Source organism: Scomber scombrus, chromosome 7 (assembly GCF_963691925.1).
Source record: "Scomber scombrus chromosome 7, fScoSco1.1, whole genome shotgun sequence".
In the NCBI taxonomy this organism is placed as follows: domain Eukaryota; kingdom Metazoa; phylum Chordata; class Actinopteri; order Scombriformes; family Scombridae; genus Scomber; species Scomber scombrus.
The window spans coordinates 13896272-13913340 of record NC_084976.1 but is presented as its reverse complement, the minus strand read 5'-3'; the positions used below and the strand labels follow the sequence as shown (position 1 = coordinate 13913340).

Genomic DNA, 17069 nt, shown 5'->3' with positions numbered 1-17069 from the left:
CTGGACATCTCTGGGATATTCTGTTTTATATTAATTGTGTACAGATTGCTATTGTGATACCTTAGAATGAACCTTGGAGAGATCTAATTACAAAATATTCTGTAATGCACAAGATATTTTATATTGTAATTTTGATCACATGAGTAGTGACAGCTTTTATTTGAGCCTTTTTTTATTATTTGGCTTGCCTGTATTTATGGTTGTGACGTGAGGTGGCCATTTAAGCGTGAATATATATATATATATATATACCAGTATATATATATATATATATATATATGTATGTATATATATATATATATACCAGTATATATATATATATATATATATATATATATATATATATATATATATATATACCAGTATATATATATATATATATATATATATATATATATATATATATATATATATACCAGTATATATATATATATATATATATATATATATATATATATATATATATATATATATATATATATATATATATATATATATATATATATATATACCAGTATATATATATATATATATATATATATATATATATATATATATATATACCAGTATATATATATATATATATATATATATATATATATATATATATATATACCAGTATATATATATATATATATATATATATATATAAAAAGTCAAGGAGGCTGTTGGTGATTTTAAATGTGCCAACATACCCATTGCCTAAAGGACTATATAGGATACTGGTTTTCACTGATTTCTGCAATCCATTGCATGAGCCAACACAGATTCCAGTGCCACTGGATCTGGACAATTTCTCTTCATTTATACTTTTTTATGAGTTTTTGTACTTCCCTTCAATCAAACATGCAATGCATTTCTGTAGCCGTTTTGAATAAGGTCACGCTAGTAGTGTCTATACTAAGAGTTAAATGTAAGTTGTTGTGAGTGTAGATCAGGGATTTATCAAAAAATCTGAAAATGTATAAGCGGTCAACAGGGAGTCATTTTGGCTGGAACTTTTTTGAAACTGCAGAAGTGTTTTATCTTGTATTGTTGTCTGGCCAGTAGCTTACAGGGTTCTCTATGCTGTGTACAGGTTGATATAGGTTTAACTGATGCTTGTGTATATCTTGTCTTCCTTTCATTTGAAAAGAAATTTTAAATATAAAAGTATTATAGGTTGCTATTTTTTTAAGCACAAAATATTAGTTTATGATTAAATGCTACAAGAATGGGAATATGAAAGTGTACCTTTTCTGTAAAACCTTAAGTTCATTTTTAATTGAATGTGGAATTGTATGGACTGACAGTTATTTTCTTTTTATTTGTAAATAGTCACATCTGGATCTAATTAAAAATCTTGCAATTCCTTGAAACTTCTGTGCAATGATTCTGCAACTGCTCTGCAATCATTGACCCGTCTTACCTGCTATGTTCAGAAGGCAATACTGTATGTTTGAAGAATTTTAATTCGACCTCCAAAGTGGGAACATGTGGCTCCAGTGACACCTTGTGGCAGGGAAAGTTTTAGTCTGTCCCTATGAGGAGCTAAACCTGGTTAAGTGTATACGTTGGTTGTAGTGTTCTAAATGTACATCCCAAAAGTTTAAATTAATACATTTAATATACAGAGAAACCAAATTATGATTAACGTGATATGATGGAGCAATACTGTATGATCTCATTAAGGAAAATGCATGGTTGCAGCAGCAGATAAAAGACCAAAAATGCACAAATCAAGACAAAATTCACACAAAGATCGCCAAAAAACATAGAGTAATTAGACACTCATTTAGGGAAAATTTGATTTTAAAAGAAATCCATGAAATATTGATGATTTTGGGGAAATGTGCAATTATACAGACCACGACTTCAAGAACTCATATAAAATTATCACATAAAAGTTAAGGATTGTTATGGTTATAGTGAAAACAATCACAGAATAGATACTGAACTAAAACATAGTTTCTAACTCTAATTTGTAGTCTATTCAAAGTGAAATACATCCAAGTTAAGTCTGAGTACAATTTCATGTTCTTGTGTAATTTTTCCCATAAAATGGCATATCACAATATCATAAAGCAATAGGAAAATATATGATATATATGAAGGTGAAAACCTCCAAAATACCTCTTTTCTGTACTCTTGGTTCACAGATTTGCAGTGCTGGGATGTAATGCAGTAACTAAATACTCTCTTTAAGTACACTTTTGAGGTACTTCTTGTACATTACCTCTCATCTCTACCCCACAATATTTCAGAGGGACATTAAGTATTGTACTCCTTTACATTGATTTGACAGCTATAGTTAATTCATTTGTGGATTTTAATACAACAAGTTTATATAATATACATTACATTGTTATACAGAAGTTTATGATAACATGCTATTATAGATGACAGAGATATAAAGTACAGCAATATGTTATTTACAGTTTAATACATTAGCAATAATAATCCAAAAATAGGCTACAATATATAATTCAACTGTGACAGCTGCTCATCAGTACTTTTACTTTTGTACATTTTACTCATAATGCTTACATACTTTTACTTCAAAATCTGCTCCAAACATGTATTAAGACATATAAAAATACTCTGCTAGTAACAATAATGTTTGTCTAATTTGATTTTGCCACCAAAATAAAGTAAAAATTCCACTTTAAAACCGTTAAAATGGTATCTACTCCTTCTCCCTCATTAAAAATTCCAAAGCCTATACATATGTTGAATTGCTCATCACAAGACTCCACTGCTTCACTGTAAAGTCCATTCTCAGTGTTTGTGCACTGGAGGCTTCAAGTTTACACATCACACTTGTCTAAATTGAGTATTGGACCAGGATTGGGTTTCAAATTGTTTTTGATAGGCCCACCCTTGCAGCAGATAAATGTGAAAATAACTTCCTAGTGTCAAACATGCACATACATTATTTGCACAGTGAAGCTTAAACATCAGACCACAGGAACAATTAAGAATAAAAACACATTTTCAGCAAACATCTGAATGCAGGACTGGAACTGGAACCACGTTTATATTGTGTGTTAACAGTAACTAGTTGTTTTTGATGTGCACAATGCCTTCTTTTGCCATTTCCAGTCAAAGCTGAACAACCTGTCAGTGAACATGTTACAGTATACATATATTGCTGTTTTTACAATATTTTAAATATTGTAAATAAATCATGATGTGGGCTTATTTAGAGCACACATGGGCTTAAATTGTGTCACAGTATCAATTGAGCCCATGCCAGACTTTTGACTTTTTTCATAAAATATATTTATTTTATATTCCAAAGTCTACATGAACTAATAAATACATTTTCACATGAGAGATAAATCTTGTTATATAAGAAGTGATCTCCCTTATACATCAAGGCAGTATCCATGAAAAACACCTGAACTTAGATTTTGGTGGGCTTAATGGGTACACTTACCTTAATAGTTGAAAACATTCGTTAGAAAATTAGAAAAGTAATCAAATGTAATAAGTTACATTACTTTGATTAAGTAATTGAAATAGTTACATTACTTATTATATTTTAAATAGGGTAACTAGAAATCTGTTACATTTCCAAAGTAACCTTCCCAACCCTGTTTGGGAGTAGAGTAACTGCTCCACTCCTCTGTTTTTTCTTGCTACTGTGTCTTTAAGGACGCACGCGCTGTGATGAGTGTAGCGCGTGCGTGTCTGAAGACCGGGAACAGGCTGTGTGCGCACGTTCACTTTCAGCCCGACTACAAACTTCTACATATCACAGGTAAGTCAATTATCAGCCTCCAAACGGTGTAACTGGAAAATACGAGCAACACTATACAGATTCGTAAGCGACGTGTGCGCAGTTCATTCAGTAAATTGTCGTATTGTAGTTCATTCATTCACCAATGTCGTGCTGATGCTAACGAGCTAGCTAGCTCCGGTTCTAACTCACTGCTAACCTCTGCTACGTGATATCAGCGTGTATTTACCAAACTGCACAGTTATTGGATTAATAGCTGAGTGTGTCACCTCCTATTTGCGATCAAAAATGGGATTTAAAGCTCAGGTCGTCCACATCTAACGGGACATTGCTATGTAAGTCAATGTTAGCAGAGGGACACATGCGCACCCCTGACGTTAGATCACGCTGCTTATTTTGAACTATGCCTGTGTTAAATGTTTACAGTCTGACAGCACTTTCCCAGACACATCCTTAAGAAAAGCAGGTGTCTATCATACTATCTGAGTGCCACTGTGTGAGCTGAGTGTGACGGTTTTAAAATATCAAAGGGCTTCTTATTCTTTGGGCTTTTATTTCATACCAACAGGGTAGCTAACACAGCTGTCTGTGGGGTGAAAACGTGACACTGAGCCAGCCACTGACACGACTCTGACAGCTGCTCCTAGTTAATGTTACCACCAAACTAAAGATTGATTGTGTCTGTCCGTCCATTGGGGTTACTTGCTAGCTTGTGAGTTATTAAAAATGTTAATATTGACTAACATGCAGATGAACCTCTCATAATATCCAGTGGTTTTAGATGTGGAGCAGAGACCATTGAAGACGTTTCCATGTCCTCCCTGTGTTTATGAAACCACTCTGGAATCTATTGCATTTTAAACCATTATTCTTACTCATTAATTGGAGTACCAGACACTAAAGTAGATGCTCGATGTCTGCTGCAGACCCCGGTACTTGTTAAAGAGGCATTTAGGCATCATTAGTATATCACAAACTGAATTGAACACATTAATTGGTGCATTAGTTACGCTCATTCATACCACACCTGGCATAGTTTGAATTATGCATTTCTATCTTCATTATCGACTGAAGAATCATCATAGTCTAGGTTTTTACAACTTTGCATGTAATTACAAAACAAATCCTCACACTTAAATGTCCAAACCAGCGCCAGTTAATGACTGAAATGTTGTTGTAGATTATTTTCCCATTAATCCACCATTTGTTTTAGCTCTGTTTTGTTTTGTTTGGCTTCTTCAACAAAATGTACTCACCATTTGGTCTAACCTGGTAAAACGCAGGTACATGTAATTAATGATGCATGTAATGTGACCCGAGACTGGAACACCCATCTAGAATGCAGTGATTTTCCTGCTGTAACACGTCAGATGTTTATGTAGTGCTGTCATTGGATCCAATAGCTAACCATACCTGAGTCATGTTTGTTCAGTTTATACCAAACTGACTTTGTCCAAATATAAACTTTTCATCAAGTAGGAAGTAAGGTGAAGCATGGCACATCGACCACATCATATTTCTGTTACTGATCCTATCCATTTTGTGTCTTTGTCCACTGGCACTGGATGTGTTAATTGTCAGGCATTTAGCAAAACACACACTGCTAATTTGAACAAGTTGTGCAGCTGCACTCATGAATGTGTTTTTAATCTGTCATAATAAATGCCTTTCTCATGTAGTGTTTGCTTTCTTTTCACCAACTGTAATAGTAGGTTATTAAAATCTTACACCAGCCTCTTCTCATGTCTTTCCCAAAGTCATTAAGTGTTGCTGTCATGCCCACTAAAAAGGCCACCACCAAGAGAAAATTGGAGGCTACTGTAGAGGATGATAAGGACTCCAAGAAAGTGAAAAGTAAGTGACTGGCCTTTTCATAACAGGGTTGCTACTGGCAACCACAGTCTATTGGACTGATTTTTCTGTAAACTGACAACAAAACAGTGTAATGTTTTTATGTCCTTAACTTAGCATGGCTGAAATGTCACAAAGAAACTAAAATTAAACATACACTATAGATGTATTTCTAAATTAAAGATTCAAATTGCTGTCAAGACACACAAACATAATGGAATGAAAGCATATTGATGTAATTGTCACACCACACTACCATAGTTTCAGCTGGTACTCTATACATACCATTGCCAAGTTCGGCATGTGAGACTAGTAATGTTTTTTGGTATAAATTTGTTTGTGTGTGCCCCAGTTTCCCACCGGAGTCATGGCAAGGAGGCGGGTCAGGTTCTTGTCTTGGGCCAGGGTGATGTTGGACAGTTGGGTTTAGGTGAGGACATCATTGAGAGGAAGAAGCCTGCGCTTGTGTCCCTGCCAGAGAAAATTGTGCAAGTGGTAGCAGGTGGCATGCACACTGTGTGTCTCAGTGACACTGGCCATGTAAGTGAACATCTCTTATTTAAAAAAAAAAAAAAGAAAGAAATGAAACCTTTAGTTTCTCAGAGAAACTGAAATTGTCTTTGTTTTTTAGGTCTACACATTTGGCTGTAATGATGAGGGGGCTCTTGGTAGGGACACAACAGAGGAAGGGTCGGAGATGGTTCCAGGGAAGGTGACACTGGAGGAGAAGGTGGTCCAGGTGTCAGGAGGGGACAGCCACACAGCTGCACTCACAGAGGAGGGAGCAGTGTACATGTGGGGCTCCTTCAGGGTGAGTAAACTACTGTTTTGAAGCGTGCTTGTTTGTCTGTGAGAAAGATACTAAATAGTAAACTAATGATTTCTGTAATTTTTACAAACCCACAAAGATTAAAAGCACATTTTAACCTTTTCTCATTCCCTTGACCATCACAAACACACAGTATTGGGGCTTTTCCATTATACAGTTCTAACACTACTCGGCTCGACTCGACTAGGTTTTTTTTGCTTATTAGAGATAGTACCTGGTACCTGGTACTTTTTTAGTACCTGCTCTGGCGAGGTTCCAAGCGAGCCGAGCCGATACTATAATGTGACGTCAACAGACTGCCGGCCACTGATTGGTCAGAGAGGGTCGTCACTGGAAGAGTCATGAGCGCGACGTCCCACACAAGAATCAAAACGCCATTTTTGAATACCGGCAACAATAGTTACGAGTTTCACGTGAGTTAACATGGCTCCTATGCGCAAAACTACACTGTGGTTCTTCAACAAGGTGCAGACATTCCTGTGTTTGGTGGCAGACGAGAGGATCCAACGAGAGCCCCGCCCATGTTGAGGAGGTACTATGAAGTAATGGAAAACGACGTCCCTGGTTCCGAGTAGTGCTAGAACTGTATAATGGAAAAGCGCCATATGTTCAGTTTGGACTAGTACATGTTAAGGACATTTGCTTTCAGGATGGATACAAGTCATTTATCAGCTAGTTGACAGCAAGTCCTGAAAAAATCACAATCCACTGTTTAGCATCTAATCTGTAGTGACACTCCATCTGTATGTAATCATTTAAATTATCCCATATTAAAAGAGTAAAAAACTAATAAGAAAAGCACCACCATATATAATGCATGACCCAAATAGAACTTTGTCCTTGTTTTTTGAGGGAGTCAAATTATATTCAACTGATTCATAAATTTCCTCACAGTATTATGAACCTAACAGTTGAGTCCCTGTAATCTTCAATTCACTGATTAGGAACATTTTTTTGTAACGCTGACCTCATCCCTTCTCTTCATGTCCAGCTTTTCTGCCTTTTTGGATCTTGTTTGATAACAATCTCCACTCATGGCTACCCAAAGATTCCTGCCTTTCCCCATAGCTTCATTTCTACATATAAATTATTTTCATTATTCTTAATTTATTTTGTCTTGATGGTATTGGTTGTCTCATTTCCTGTCAGCCACATTTGAGCTCATTTGGAACCCAGATAAAAAATTAAGTTAAATTCTTCTCGACTGGATCTCGAGCAAGTGACGCAGAATATCCTGCCGACTATTTGATTTAAACACTTTAAAGCTCATCAGCACAGCGCTTGAGTGGGAACGCATTAATACTTTCCAGGGTTTGTCCTCCTCTGCTCGATACTGTGTCCATCTGGTTATATATTTGAACACTGAACTGGTGAAAACCCATTTTATATATTTCAACAAATCAAATTCTTCTCTCTGATTTATGATTACTGCCAGCAATAATACAATCAGTGCTCATTATATACAAATCTCCATATGCTCTGATTTCACTTTTGTTTTCCAGCCAATTCAAGCTTGGCCTTGAGCCTGAGCATATTGAATTTCACTTTTGGGCATCTCTTTCACAGTGCAGCCAAACAGAGTGCTTACTTTTGATTTCCAATACCAGCCCTCCCACCTCGACCTGCCGTGCAATAGAAAATGGGGGGAAAAAAACGATCAATATAAGAAAACTGAACATTTATGCTCCCTTAACTCACAATAAGCTTGCATCCTCACTGAGAGCTTGGATCCTCATATCCTGTATTGTCCACCTTTTCACTTCATCAATACTTCATTGTCATACCCATATAATGTGTCCACCCTCCCCTTTTCCACTATAGAGCTCCATCAACTGCAAACAGATCAAGCACAGTACATTGACCATTAGAGAGAAAAGTCAATGAGTGATTCCTCTTCCTGATGTGAGGCCAGCAGTTTCATTTCCTATAATAATGTGCGTAGCAATTTTGCCATTGTTCTGGCATACCAGTAGCACCTCTCTAAAAAATAATAACAATGATAATAATATCTCTAAAATGCCACCCCCAAAAAAATCTTGACCTGTGGTTTGAAGTAATAATAATCCTTCCATCTTTTTAGTTGTAGCACTGGATTATGATAATTTATTGGCTTTTATCAAAGTGTTGATCGAGGGAATCTGAGACGATGCTGACAACAAATTAACATTGCCAGTTTTTCGACTCTGTGCCTGAGCTTTTAAATTTTTTTTCATCACTTGCTCTCTGATCTCTGATATTGCTGCTTCTTGGGGCCAAATGACAAAATCTCACAGTTGAACTTTTTTTATAAGCTTGGGGACAAAAACTTCTTGACACCTGTTAAAATATAAATTCAGTCATAGTTTGATCTTTCATAATGGCAATTTTCATTCTTTTCCTCTCTCAACACATATCACTTCTCCTCTAGATTACGCATCAGTTTTTCATTATTAATACTCAATGGCACACTGGCAATTACACTTTTTTTGCCTCTGCCTACCTTCTGCATTCCCACTTGATTTATAACAATGCTAAAACCAAGTGAAACACTCAATATGAACTCCATTTTGAAATTTTTTTTTTTTTTTTATTGTTTCAAATGTGTCTTTTTAATTATAGCATAATAATCCCAACATATCTCATTCAGCTCATCTCCATCATGAAGAAATTTGTCAAATCAAATGTCACATCCATTCCCATCACCATCTTCAAGTCTGTGGTCTGCCTGTTTGTTTTTCTTTTTTTGCCCACACTTTTTCATTTTCCATTCCTTCTCACCCAGGCTTCTCAGTCATCCGAGACAAATCAAATACATAATTAAATTAAGTACAGCATGCCAAAATGAAAAGCATCCGTAGTCCAAAGTCAGAAAACTGCCATACAAACACAAATTAAGTCATTGTAGTGAAATACTTTAACCTGGTGGTGGTGCGACACTTTCAAGCAGACAGACCCAGACCATAACACTTTAAAAGAAATGAATGGCATTTGAATGGATGTAATTTACATTATATTATGAACATCAATAACATGTATTAAGGTCTGCAAAGAGTGATTATGCCAATTAAAGCTTACATAATGTGTGCATAAATGCATAACTGAAAATAGTGTAAACTGTGTTAAATGGGCATCAAAATATGCATAAATGAGATGCATTTCATTACAAGACATTGATACTTTGTGTCTGAATAATGGAAATATGTGCAAATACTGTACTGCTTGACCTCGTTGTGGTGGTGTTAGTGAATGCCAATGAAAAAAATTAGAGTAAAAGAGGAAAATAAAATATATGAGGAGCTGAACATCAGGGAAGAAATTATTAAATGCAATCAATAAATTAAATGCAATCAAACAAAAAAGTAAATTACAGTTTTCTCACTTTTAATTTAAAGTATCATATTAAATCAGCTTGGTGACCAAATTGGTTGCATTTACAGCCATGCTGCACTATTCATAACCCAAAACATGAGCATTGCATATCTGTCGGTTCAAACATTAATATGCTGGCCCTTCCTTTTTTAGGACAACAATGGTGTAATAGGTCTACTGGAGCCCATGAAAACATCCACTGTTCCACTCAAAGTCCCCATGACGGAGCCTGTTGTGAAAATTGCATCAGGTGAGAGAAGTTAACGTTGTTTTTATTTGTGTTCTGTGTAATCATTTCTAACAATGTTTGTTTAATTTTCACAAATCTTTTATCAGGTAACGACCACCTCATACTGGTGACACTGGAGGGAAATCTTTACTCATTGGGCTGTGCAGAGCAGGGGCAGCTGGGGAGAGTGCCTGAGCATTTTTCGAACAGAGGAGGCAGGAAAGGTCTCGGTATGTAACAAAAACCAAAACTCTCTGATGTGAGATTACATTAACAATAGATGATTTTCGTGTAATGTATACTATGGCGCTCTGGCTAAGTTTGTGTTCTGTGCTTTCAGGTCGGTTGCTGGTACCTCAGGTGATAAAAGTCAGAGGGAAGGTTCACTTCTTAGACGCCTTCTGCGGAGCATACTGCACCTTTGCTTTGTCAAAAGAGGGACATGTCTATGGATTCGGCCTCTCCAACTATCACCAGCTGGGTTAGTATGAGCCAGTCTGCTATAAGCTAGTTGCATCAGACATTATGAGGTTATTTTTGTGTCTTAACAACTTTTTTTTTTTTTTTCATCTGTCCAGGCACTAAAGGCACCAGTATGTGTTTTGTCCCAGTAAAACTGACTTGCTTCAAGAACTCCACCACTTCCTGGGTTGACTTCTCTGGAGGACAGCATCACACTGTGTGCCTTGATGCTGAAGGTAAACTACCACTGTGAGAATGTAGGTGATCCACATTTACACTGTGTTTCTACATTGGTAATATACTTCTTCTAAGACTATACAAGTTATATACAGCTGACGTAAACTCATGTTTTACTAATATAGTTTCAATAAATACAACAATATAATCCAAACCCATGTTCTTTAAGAAAAATGGAAAGAATAAATCAAGTAACACAAGGGAACACAATAAATAAGGTTTAAAATGTATAGGGGGGGAAAAAACAGCATTTGGATGGAAAGTTGTTCCACAAGTAAAGGACAGTAAGGAGTTTTATCGGAAGTAGTGACTAGGCAAAAGATCAGAGTCCCTTTTTTTTTTTACCTTATCTTTTAGGACAGGTTTACAGCCTGGGCAGAGCAGAGTACGGTCGTCTTGGTCTGGGTCAAGGTGCTGAAGAGAAGAGTGATCCCACACCTGTGATGGGGATGGAGCCGGCCAGTGGAGTGACATGCGGGGCGTCTGTCAGCTACGCTGTCACCAGAGAAGGTGAGAAACGACTTCTGAGTCTGTTTCGTAAGAATTTAGTATTGCTGACTTTTTAAGGTGATTAGCAAGTTATCATTTCTAAATTAAACAATTGGTCTTTTGACTGTTTTCTGATTGGCCACCTCTATAGTAAAGGGGAAGAAAGTTTTGCATTATAGTAAAAAAAACAAACTGCAACTTTGACTTTTGGTCGGAGATTTATGTTACCCCCCTGACCAATACGTTCTATGACAGTAGAAATGCAGCTTGCCTCTTCAGGATTCACTATTTAGAGAGGACATCATTATTTACTCACATGCAATTTTTTTAGGCATAATTGGATGTACAGTATAAATCCCATGTTATGATAACTACTTGTACTGCTCACTAGATTTCTTTATTTTTTCCATATTGTGTGTCTAATGGTATTTATGGGCTAAGTCTGTAAAAATGATGCACTTACTGTTGCTTGTGCACACTCCAGGATCTGTGTATGCCTGGGGAATGGGCACCAATCTGCAGCTTGGCACAGGAGAGGAGGAGGATGAGTGGAGCCCTGTGAAGATGACAGGCAAGCAGCTGGAGAACCGTGCAGTACTTATGGCATCCAGTGGAGGGCAGCATACAGCCCTTTTGGTCAAAGACAAACAGGAGAGCTGATGGCTCTCTCTGGCAGAGAATGATGGGGGATCTTTTGATCTGTTTCAAGGTGGGGCCTTGTTCACATTGCCTAAAAATGGGGAGGGGGTGAATCTACATGTGACTTCCTGTGCTGAGCCGAGGGAGTGCAAGAGGTGCGGGGCAGAGGGGAAAATGAGCTTTTAGCCCCTTTTATGAGAACTCTACTCTTGCTGATGTGGGGGAAAGTGTTCACTGATGTTTTCAGTAGATCATGACAAATGAGAGACTATTTTTTTAAATCTAGTTTTTTGATGTTCCCTTCAATAATTGAATTCTTTTCAATAAAAGTCATTAGTATGACTGTAAGACAGTGTATGTGATGTTTGTGAATGTGACTGTTGGCATGTAAAGGAAACAAGAGTAAAAGGCCTTTTAATGATATCCCCAAACCAGTTTTTTTTAACTTTTCTTTTTCTTTAAAGCAATAATTCCATCAACCTTGGTTCAGAAAGGACATTAACACCTGAGGAGTTTAATATGTGAGACTACTGTTCATTTTACCGAGGGCACACAGAACTGTTAACTATTGGACATTAGGTAACGTGTCATACTGTATCCTGCATTTTGTTGCTTTTTCTGTCTGAAAATAAAGATAAGATTTTATCTTTTTATGACTTTTCTTATGTAGCAATTATACTGCAATTATTTTGCTAGAATTTTTGTTTTATTTATTTAAATTAATTGATGCAACAACCTATATGGTAGCTTGTAAAGTGGAAAATCAACCCTGAAACAACATTTCAGTGGTTTACAGATGACAAGCTCAACAAAAACAACCTAATTTCACTTCAGGAAATGACAGGTTTCATCATTTAGTCCATACTTATTTTTGATATATCATTTTGCCATTAATAACTTTAAAAGCATTTAAGAAATTCTTGAGGGCTAAATGAAGGTTCAGTGTCCTGCTTATTTCACTGATGAGGGTGTATTGGTGCAGTATCACAATTGCTGCAGGGAAGGGGCGAAGCAGTGTCCTTTCTGTTTATCTGTCCTTCATCTTTGCAACTGAATGAATGTAATTCCCTTAGCCAGTAGTATTGGGTATTATTACTTCCAGACATCTTGTTATCTTAAGCCATTGCAAAAGGGCAGCTTTTCTAGCATGGACACAGCTACCCGACAGTTGCACCCTCTTTCCTGTGTGTCTCATGGATGCAAACATCACATTCCATATGCACACAGGCATGAATATAGATCAGGAACACTTAAGGATGCAAATGATGGTACAAGTGCATACATCAAAGCTGCATGCTTTTGTGTTTAATCTGGGGTGAAACACGCTCGGTCCTTGTCTCATCTTGCTTTCATCTGACCAAAAGGACCCAATAATGAAGTGTAAGGGCTGAGTCCTGTGAAAAGCCCTCATGGCAAAAAGCTTATCAAAAAGCTTTGAAATGCTAAAGTATCTTTCATAAGCAGTTAATTGCTCAGAGTGAACCTCATCGCTTTTTTTTTGTTTCGCATAGCTGTTTGTTCTGAGACAAACAAGAAATGTCAGGAACAGATGTGGAAGTACCGTTCACTGCTGTTCGGTTACAGTGGCTGTTAGTCTTAAAAACGACTGTTTCCAATGCTTTTGTTCTGCTGCTGGTAACGCTTCTTTTTCTGCATGAGAACATAAAATGCTTCTGCATATTAAAACGAATGCAGCTTTCTCTATCACGCCTATCATGTTTTCTACAAAAAAAATGTTTAAAGATTCAAATCACATTGTACTGCCAAGACATTAGAGGTTACATTTTTTTCTTTATATATTATATTAACAGTTACGTAAGGTGTGAAGGCATCAGACCTGCCCTGATGCAGAACACAATAGACTATTTCATAGCGGTTATCTTCCACATTTTCTACTCTGAAAGATAACCACACATTATGTTTTGGCAATGACTCGACTGCACAGTGTAGCCTGTGATTTTTGGAGGCTTTCTCTGATGGGTAGTATTTTTCAGATGTAACATTTTCTCTACTGAAATGTTCCTTTTGTTCAGTAATGAGCGGTTACACTGTCAGACACCAAACTGAGTAAAACACACATCTTAATAAGCAGGGTAGTTTCTTGGGAATAATGACACTGATTAAATTACCTTTAGTCATGCACCCACATTTTTTAATCCTCAACTGTGCCAGAATTTTTAATTTTAAGTCAACTGAAGTCTGAACTGTTTTAGACAATTTTATGAAACTTATTAAATTCCTTAAACCTGTTCAAATGTAGCTGTTGTATTGCTCCTACGTTATCAGAGAAAATAAGCAGAATTCTTTTGAGACTATTCAACAAAGACTTTGCCAGACGTACAGGTAAATGGGAATGATTTAAGCCCAGTGGTTAAGAAAGGTTGTTAAAAGCAGGCAGCTTTTCACATGCGGTGCATTCAAAGTCTGATAATGTTCTAAAAACCTTTCTCAAAACGTTTCCTGCACAAAGAGACATTCACACAGGAATTCGGCAATGACATCCTGTGATTATTTCCTTTCACCCATAGAAAGTATAACAGGGTTTTCATAATGCATGTGGATTTCAAACTTCCTCTCATTTAAATTAATCACAGAGGAGGCTGAGGAGTCTCAGGCACCTGCACCACCACACATTCACTCTAATGATGGAGGGAGCCAAATTAATCACAGCAATTGGCTGCTTCATTCTGAGTTGTACATAAGGTTTTTTATATATATATATATATATATATATATATATATTTTTTTTTTTTTTTAGTAACGCTGTCTTTGTGTGTGCTTTACATTGCACATCTGTAACAGGCGACATGCATTCATGCTCAGCAGCATCATGCCATTAAAATAACAACCTCACAAATGAACACATTTTGCACCATTTAGTACTGACTTGATTGGGATGTGGAAGCCCTCCAGTCACCCTGCTGCTTTTTTAATTAACTTGTCATTTCAAATTATATTGAGTGCCTTTCCTCAAGTATGCGTTAATCAAGACATCCAAAGTTTTGTGATGACTGAAACACTTTGAAGTGGCTTTGCTGTGGGTTGTTTTCATCAATTGATTCATCATAGTGGGTACCTGTTGTATATGGCGCCACAGGCAGCAGCTGTCCAAGCCATTCCTGTGTGGCTCTTGTTACTCTCTCACACACTCAGGAAATATGCCAATTTGGGATAAAATACTCCTAAATTAATGTACATGCTGGAAGTTAAATATGTAGGGAGACAATTATGGAAAGAAAGCAAATATAGCCTCAAACACATCAACATGTCAGCCTCAAATCACTTCTAAAAACACATACATGCATTTGACTTACCATTTTCTATCAGTTCTGTGTGTGTTTGTCTCTGTATGTAGCAGGTATTGTTCAAGTTGTGGGGACTTGCAGCAGTCACAGTCACTTGTTGGGACTCGCCTCCCTTTTGGGGACAAAAGCAAGTCCCCATAATGTAAATCACAAAATTTTGGGGTACATTTTTGGTTCAAGGTTAATGTGAGGTTAGAGTGAGGCATGAGTTGGTTATGGTTAGGCTTTGGGTTAGGCTAATGTCCTAACAAGAATATCTGTGCAAACCAGTTAACTGGGTACTTGCTTGTCCAGTCAGTGACAAAAGCTGTGTCCCCAATTGGCAAAAAGATGACTTTTGGGTCAGTGGTTCAGGTTCAAGTAAGGGTTAGGTTTAGGTTTAGGAAAGTAGTGGTTACATTTAGGGTTAGGTTAGATCTCCAGGAAATTAATGTAAGGCTATGTAATGTCCCCAAAAGTGACTTAAGACAACATATGTGTGTGGGTGGTACACAACCCATTCTTTTTCCCCCATCTTATAGGTCAGAAAATACTTTGAAGACAGTGCAGTTCCAGTGGGAAATAACATACACTATATGGAGGCTCATCATTAATCTGACCTTGCCAGATGGTTTGTTACACAGAACCATCTGAGATGCCATCAATGAACTGTTTGGAAAAAGGTCAGGTACTGCCAAAAAATACTTGGCAGGTGATGGGATCATCTGTCTATCACTGTTGATAACCGTATTACCTTGTGAGGCAGCTGGATTCACAATGCTGATTGGTCTAAACCACCAGTGATTCGAACATGAATGCACCTTGAAGTATTCTCGTGTGATTTCATGAGACTAGCTGCCTCACAAGGTAAGCTCCTCACATCACATCTTTACAAACTTCTCAGAAATGTTGGTCAGATGTGATCATTAAGAAAGGACATTATCCTGGTCAATGCTATCACTTGGTCTATGACTTTACTATGTATATTCTGCAATAAAAAGCTTCGGATCTGGCTTTACATAAAGCATGAAGTGCTGCCGCTCAGTTGAAGCACCAAAGCAACAACAACAGCAAATGCCCACTGGAGGTTATTGATGCATTAAGTGTTGTATGAAGATGTAAATGTATGAGGTAATCAACCGTTGCCATGGCAGAGTAGATGTTTGTCGTCAGCTTCCTGAAAGCTCTAATGAGAGAATGGAAAACATGCATTTCTGTGTGTGTGTGTGTGTGTGTGTGTGTGTGTGTGTGTGTGTGTGTGTGTGTGTGTGTGTGTGTGTGTGTGTGTGTGTGTGTGTGTGTGTTGTGTGTGTGTGTGTGTGTGTGTGTGTGTGTGTGTGTGTGTGTGTGTGTGTGTGTGTGTGTGTGTGTGTGCGCACACAGGAAACAAAATAGGGTATTATTAGTAAATGAATGTGTCTTGCTGTTAAGCTGCTGGTACTCTATCGCTTGCGGACCATACTTGTAATTACTGGAGATTGCCTTGATAGATTGGATTCCTCATCCAGTGGGCTGAGGGCTTCTTGTGAGCCCCTCAGCGGAGGACCCATAGCTGTGCGGAAGCTAAAAGCTAGAGAGGGGCCAATCTCTCAAACAGATGCACATTTGCCGATCTGTTATGTTGACCAGATGACAAAGAGCCTGTTAATGAAGTGACAAGGCAGGTGACTCATCCCTTTTAATGGACCTTTCTTGTTATTTGCAAGAGTTTACGTGTCATATTGATTCTATGATAATTACATATATGTGTGATGTGATCACCTGTGAAGCTATGTTCATATAGATCACTTTTATGGAAGGCAGCAAAATTGTGAAACAGAATATCTGATGTGTAGCTGATGCAAAGGGTTGGATCCTGTGAAGGAAGTGGGTTTGCCAGAACAGATTCTAATGACTCTCAGCTGGCAGATGGCACCCAGTTTGAATCCCTGTCTCAACTACCCAGCAGGGAATACCCGAGAATTTGCAGCCTTATGAAAC

At 37.3% G+C, this 17069-nt stretch overlaps 1 protein-coding gene across 1 annotated transcript; it reads left to right on the top strand.

Annotated features, from left to right (window-relative positions):
- The first annotated feature begins 3680 nt into the window (after positions 1-3680).
- rcc1 (regulator of chromosome condensation 1) lies at positions 3681-12433 on the top strand. The gene is made up of 10 exons (XM_062422705.1): positions 3681-3742; positions 5479-5575; positions 5925-6112; positions 6204-6383; positions 9903-9999; positions 10086-10208; positions 10319-10459; positions 10557-10676; positions 11035-11187; positions 11651-12433. The coding sequence occupies exons 2-10, from the start codon at positions 5497-5499 to the stop codon at positions 11824-11826; spliced, it is 1257 nt and encodes a 418-aa protein (XP_062278689.1). The 5' UTR covers positions 3681-3742; positions 5479-5496; the 3' UTR covers positions 11827-12433.
- The last annotated feature ends 4636 nt before the right edge of the window (positions 12434-17069 follow it).

Coding starts and splice junctions, on each gene's coding strand:
- rcc1 (XM_062422705.1), top strand. CDS start 5,497: ATGCCCACTAAAAAGGCCACCACCAAGAGAAAATTGGAGGCTACTGTA. Junction 6,384..9,902: donor ACATGTGGGGCTCCTTCAGG/GTGAGTAAACTA, acceptor TTCCTTTTTTAG/GACAACAATGGTGTAATAGG. Junction 10,677..11,034: donor TGTGTGCCTTGATGCTGAAG/GTAAACTACCAC, acceptor CTTATCTTTTAG/GACAGGTTTACAGCCTGGGC.